The sequence below is a fragment of the Triticum dicoccoides genome, chromosome 2B (assembly GCF_002162155.2).
Source record: "Triticum dicoccoides isolate Atlit2015 ecotype Zavitan chromosome 2B, WEW_v2.0, whole genome shotgun sequence".
Classification (NCBI taxonomy): Eukaryota; Viridiplantae; Streptophyta; class Magnoliopsida; order Poales; family Poaceae; genus Triticum; species Triticum dicoccoides.
The window spans coordinates 480627086-480633308 of NC_041383.1; the positions used below are offsets into that span (position 1 = coordinate 480627086).

Below are 6223 nucleotides of genomic sequence, written 5' to 3' on the forward strand. Positions count from 1 at the left end.
ATTGGGCCGGCATGTGGGATGGCCGACTGGGCCGGCGGGGTCGAGGCCCAGTGGGGAAAAGGGGGGATGGGGGTCAGGGGCTTCTCTCTCTCTCCCACCTCCTCTTATCTTTTAGTTTTTTTTAACTTTCTGTTTTAGCTAATTTTAGGCCATTTAGACATTTTGCAAAAATGTTGGTTCACCACCAATATTACCAAAAGAATACTTCCCACATAATGAACATTTTAGTTCTCAGGTGTGACAAAAATGAATTTTTTTTACTTTAGATTGGGTTTGAATTTGAATTGTGATTTGGATCAAGTGAAGGTTAGCAACAGTAACATGATGACATGGCACCATTAACAGGGGATTACTGTAGCATGACACTGGGGGTGTTACATCGTGGATATCGGCCGTGTAGTTCAGGTTTCCGAACCTGACCTGGTGGCCAGGGGCGTAGCTGTCGATCTGCTCCAGATGGCCAAGTGAATTGGCCCGCAGTGCGAAGCCGCCGAACACGAAGATTTGTCCGGGGAGAAAAGTCTCGCCCTGGACCGTGTTGTTGACGATTGAAGGCGCCATCAAGCCTTGCAGCGATGACACAGAGGAACTCTCAATGAAAGCACCAATGTCGGTGTCAAAACCGGCGGATCTCGAGTAGGGGTCCCGATCTATGCGTCTTAGGCTGATGGTAACAGGAAGCAAGGGACACAATATTTACCCAGGTTCGGGACCTCTCGATGGAGGTAAAACCCTACTTCCTACTTGATTAATATTGACGATATGAGTAGTACAAGAGTAGATCTACCACGAGATCGTAGAGGCTAAACCCTAGAAGCTAGCCTATGATGATTATGATTGTAATTGTGATCGGCCTTCTAAGGACCAACCTCTCGGGTTTATATAGACACTGGAGAGGGCTAGGGTTTACACAGACTCGGTTACAAGGAAGGAAACACAATATCCGGATCGCCAAGCTTGTCTTCCACACAAAGAAGAGTCCCATCCGGATACGGGACGGAGTCTTGAGTCTTGTATCTTCACGCTCCAATAGTCGAGACGACGTATATAGTCCGGCTGTCCGGATACCCCCTAATCCAGGACTCCCTCAGCGGTGGCGACGATGATGAAATTCCTCCTTCGGTGTTGGAGGAGGAGGTCATGCGATGGCGACGAGGAACGCAGGGCCAAGTGGCGACGACGGGCGACACGGTGACTAGGGGTGCGCGGCGGCGAGGAGCGATGGCACCGAGGGGCGCGGCGGTGATTCAGGCGAGATTTAAGGGGGGAAGAGATGGCGCGGGGAGAAATGACACGTTTTGGGGGAGTGGTGGGAATGGTTTTTGTGAAAATTGAACCGCCAACATAGTGAGTTACAAGTGGCGGGCGGGGCATAAAGCCTGCCACACCTATGGCAACAAGCAGTGGCGGTCACTACCAGGAGGTCGCTGCTGCTAAAATGACCTCATGGGACCCCCTCCCCCACGCCCCCCAACAAAAGTTACGGCGATTTTAGCTGTGGCGGGGCGAGAGATTTTCCCGCCACGACTAGTAGAAGGATCAGTGGTGGGCGCCATACGTCGCACGCCGCTACCGTGTTTCATCACGGGATAAGATTTGGAATGGTTCACCTGTGGCGGGCGACAATGCGTGCTCGCCACTCCTACTCATGTAGTTGTGGCGGGCTGATTTTGCTACCCGCCACGGCTTTCTTCCAAAAATAGTTGTGGTTGGTTCCCCGCCGTGCCCGCCACTTATTGGGTTCACCAATAAGCTTTTTTCCAGTAGTGTACCTCTGGCACCACCATAGCAGCCACCAAAGGAGAAAATGACGGATCACCTTCATACCCGAGCTCGGCGCGACTCCATCGCTGATATGCAACTTTGCGGACCTTCAAGGTGGCTCACCAATAAAAGCGAAACCATTATCGTTGAACGAATCAGACCAGGGCAGCACCCCGGACACGCCATCGAATTCCAAATCTGGCACCACCGCCCAACTAAGACGTTGGAGGAGGAAACCATACTTGCCTGCCACGAACCAGAAACCGAGCGCACGATCACCATGTTCCAGTTGTCGCCGATGCAGACCACAATCTGCATCAGCTCCTGGACTACTTCCCAAGCTCCACCCCAGGCTGGAGCAAACATCGTCGCAACGTCGGAACCCGAGGACACAGGTCCACCACGAGGATGCCGCCGCCGCTGCACCATCCTTACTTGAACATGCTGCTTTCCAAATCCACTCCAAAAGTGGATCGCCTCGTTGGGGAAGGATCTGAAGATTTATTAGTCGGCGCCGCCTTCGCCATCGCCGAAGCCAAGACAATGAACAACCCAAAACCCTATGAAACTAATGCCTAAAATAATCCACACGTGTGGAGCCTGTGACCCCCCTCACCACCGACGACCGAGGACGTCAGCGGGGAGCCGCCAGAGAACGGCGACGAAGGAAGGCGCCCAGACGGCTGGAGGTGAGATCACCTTTCTTTCTTCTCCTGCAAGAAAGCGATCAATATGGATGTACCCCCTCCGTTCGGAATTACTTGTCACAAAAATGGATAAAAATAAATGTATCTACAACTAAAATACATATTCCTTTTTTTCATGGTAATACGTGTCTCATTCATATCATAAAGAACAAAGTACAAGTCACGTAAAGACCGAAATGACAAAACTGAAAAGACAACAGAACATCTCTGAGCTTGACACCAACGCCCGTCATCTGCCTCCGGCACCACCACAGCAGCCACCGAAGAAAAGAATGACGAATCACCTACTCACCCGAGCTCGACGCGGCTCCATACGGAATTACTCGTCCAAAAAATGAATATATCTAGATATATTTTAGTTGTAGATACATTCATTTTTGTGACAAGTAATTCCGAACTGATGGAGTACCAAACATGTCAACATTAAACGTGTCTAGATTCATCGTTTTTTAGACAAATGTAAGACAATTAATTCGGGACGCGGAGAATATTTTTTAATGGCATCCCCGTGTCTCGTGTATTAAAGGCTATGCTCGTCCCAAGTACTACGGCTGTACCCACCCACACCTCCAATCCAACCACCGGCCAGCAGGAGCAAGCCATGGCGGAGCAGCAGGTCGTGGACGCCATGAAGGACCAGGCCGCCCTCTCGATGCGTCTCCTCCGTGGCCTCGGCCTCCGTGGCGAGCAAAACCTCGCCTTCTCGCCCGCGTCTTTCCACGCCACCCTCTCCCTACTCGCGGCGGACGCAGCTCCTCTGACGTACGGCGCACTCGCTGACGTGTGGATCCGGACCCACGCGTCAGTGGCCCGACGTCAGGTGGCCGTACGTCAGGGGATCCGGCTCCCCTCGCGGCTGGTACCGCCGGTGCCATTCGGGACCAGATCGTCTCCTTCCTGGGCCCCGCCGGCGCTGAAGCGCATGCTGCCCTCGTGTCCCACTTTGGCCAAACACCGAGCCACCAGGAAGAGGACGAGGAAGGACATCCCATGGTCCGGTGCGCCACGGGGGTGTGGGTCGACTCCTCACTCCGCCTCAAGCCCACCTTCGCGACCATGGCGGCATCCAGGTTCAACGCGGAGGCGCGAGCCGTCTGCTTTGGGTCAAGCCCCGAGCAGGCCAGGTCCGAGATCAACGAGTGGTTCGAGGGCGAGACAGGCGGCCGGTGGAAGGAGCTTGTACCTGAGGGTTCCATCAACGCCGCCACGGTCGTCGTCCTCGCCAACGCGCTCTATTTCAAAGGCTACTGGTACGACCCCTTCGACCCTGAGCTCACACAAGATGGCGACTTCTACGTCTCGCCCGGGCACGCCGTTCGCACGCCCTTCATGGTGGGGGGCTACCTGCACGAGAACATGTGCATCGCCTGCCACCCCGGCTTCAAAGTCCTGCGGATGCCCTACTGCGGCCACTACCAGGACTGTCGCTCCTCCATGTGCATCTACCTTCCGGACGATCGCGGCGGCCTGCCGGAGTTGGTGCGCGCGCTCAGCTCTGACCCGTCCGTGCTATTCGCCGTACCGGAGAAACTGGTGTCCACGGGCGAGCTGAGGATCCCCAAGTTCGACGTGTCGGTACGTCTCGAGGCCACGCAGATCCTCCGTGATCTCGGGCTGGACCTGCCGTTCCGTCTCACTCCGGCCGGTGAATCCTTCTCGGAGATGCTGGCCTTGGACGAGCACGATTCCAAGATGCCGATGGCGGTGTCGTCCGTCGTCCACCAGTGCTCTGTCAACATCAACGAGCACGGTACCGTGGCCGCCGCAGCCACCGAGATGGAGATTCTGGGGTTTTGCCTGCCGGAGGAGAAGGTCGTAGACTTCGTGGCCGATCACCCGTTCCTTTTTTTCATCATCAAAGAGGAGGACAACAATGGCGTGATTCTTTTCGCCGGCCAAGTAGTCAATCCTCTCTCTTAGAGCAATTAATATGATGAATTTGTTGCAATAAGGCTGGTCATAGTGGGAGTAACATAGGTAGTAACATACATGCCACATAAGCAAAAAGGATGATGTGTCAGGTAATTAATGAAGAGAGAGGCAAATAGAGTAACATAATATGTTATCATCACATAGCGGTTCCCAATGCAAAATGAGTCTACAAAGTAATAAATGAGGTGATGTATGACACTACACATATGTTACTACCCACTATAGAGGTAGTAACATAGACTAGTAACATATGCATGTTACTACTCTAAGTTACTCCCCACTATGACCAGCCTAAGTATTGTGAGGCGTTACTCGTTATGAATCTTTGTACTAGTACTTCAATCCAAAATTGACTGTTTAGTGTCACTGTCAGCCCATGCACGGGCTTGTGATATTTTCCTTCATTTCTTGTTTACCTTATAGTACATCATTCTTCATTTCAATCCCGACTATGAAAAACATAAGTACGATCATTTTGATCTAGCCAGCTAATACTCCTAGTTTAAAGCTGCGACACTTATTATAAATCGGAGGAAGTATTTTTTTTAATCTAATTTGACAACAGTCTAGATTGCGGACAAATGTTACTGGATCTCCTAATCGTAGTTATTCTCTCTTAAGTACTTACTATTTTTATTTTGTAATATGCGACATATACAGGTCTATGGTCTTAATTTTGTTTAGTTTTATTTTTTATGAAATTTGTGTTCTTGGTGATGTGCATTCAACCGCAAATTTTAGGAGAGTAACCAAAAGTTGATTAGTGCAAAAATCTACAAATTGACGATCAACATTCGAGAGCTTGTAAAGGAAGTGTCCCAATTTAATAGGCGAGCAATAGAGTTGCACATATGCACTCCATAAATTGATGATCAACATTGGAGAGCTTGTGAAAGAGTGGGCTTTGGCGCTGATCTCAGCCGTTCTCCCAGTCCAGATTCAATTGAGTCCAGGAGTTTGTCTCACTCGCCAGCTCAGAGCAAGGGCAAGGCTGTGGTGGTTGAAGAGGGAGAGGGCTCCAGCAGGCCTAGCTCTTCCCCGCACCGCTGGCGCTTGCTTCTATCGCGGTTGCTCCTAGTTTGGTGTCCAGTGGCACAGCTCTTGATGCTGATAGTGACTTAGTGAGGGCCCGGAGTGGCAGATGGTGAGGAATCATCGTCGTCGTAGATCAGCTAGTCTTGCCTTGAAGAAACGGGGCTCGGAAGGTGCACGGCGGCCTGTTACAGCAAACCTTCATGGATTGTGCTTCAATTTCTTGAACCCTGTCTGACACATGGCTGCTACTCGCACACGACGATAGGTTTGCCTTAAGTGTCATCACGAGGGCCACCACGCGGTGGAATGCACTAGTCCTAGGGGTCGTGACGCCATGGATGGGGCATCCTCATCATCATGTGCGCTTTCACGAGCACCTGGAGGACGCTTGTCGCTTGACTCTACGTCCTGCACCTAGTTCCCTACGTCAGCTGGATCATGTTTGAATCACGGCGCCCCGTGCTCCCACTAACTTACTACACTCTGAAGACCATGTCAATCATCCTTATCTGGCACTGGGTTGCGTATGGAGCGATCCTCAGAACCCAATGCGCTTCAGGTAGTTCATAATCAGGAGTTTTGGTCACTGTCTGCTGGAGATATGGTATCAAGGTCGTACAGAGATGTAGTTGCCCGGCCATTGCTTTCCTCTTCATAGGCATGCTTGAGAGGGCAGTGAGAGTCATGCTCGTCCTAGGACTACATGCCCCCTCCCCTGTCGCGCGCCCCTAGTGTCAAAAATTCCCAGTCATAATAGTCTACATTTATAACTTAGGGCCTTGCTT

At 51.6% G+C, this 6223-nt stretch overlaps 1 protein-coding gene across 1 annotated transcript; it reads left to right on the top strand.

The window, feature by feature from the left end:
* Positions 1 to 3037: 3037 nt before the first annotated feature.
* On the top strand, positions 3038 to 4543 carry LOC119367857 (serpin-Z1-like). The gene is made up of 2 exons (XM_037633250.1): positions 3038 to 3206; positions 3320 to 4543. The coding sequence occupies exons 1-2, from the start codon at positions 3073 to 3075 to the stop codon at positions 4389 to 4391; spliced, it is 1206 nt and encodes a 401-aa protein (XP_037489147.1). The 5' UTR covers positions 3038 to 3072; the 3' UTR covers positions 4392 to 4543.
* The last annotated feature ends 1680 nt before the right edge of the window (positions 4544 to 6223 follow it).

Coding starts and splice junctions, on each gene's coding strand:
- LOC119367857 (XM_037633250.1), top strand. CDS start 3,073: ATGGCGGAGCAGCAGGTCGTGGACGCCATGAAGGACCAGGCCGCCCTC. Junction 3,207..3,319: donor TTCCACGCCACCCTCTCCCT/ACTCGCGGCGGA, acceptor GGATCCGGCTCC/CCTCGCGGCTGGTACCGCCG.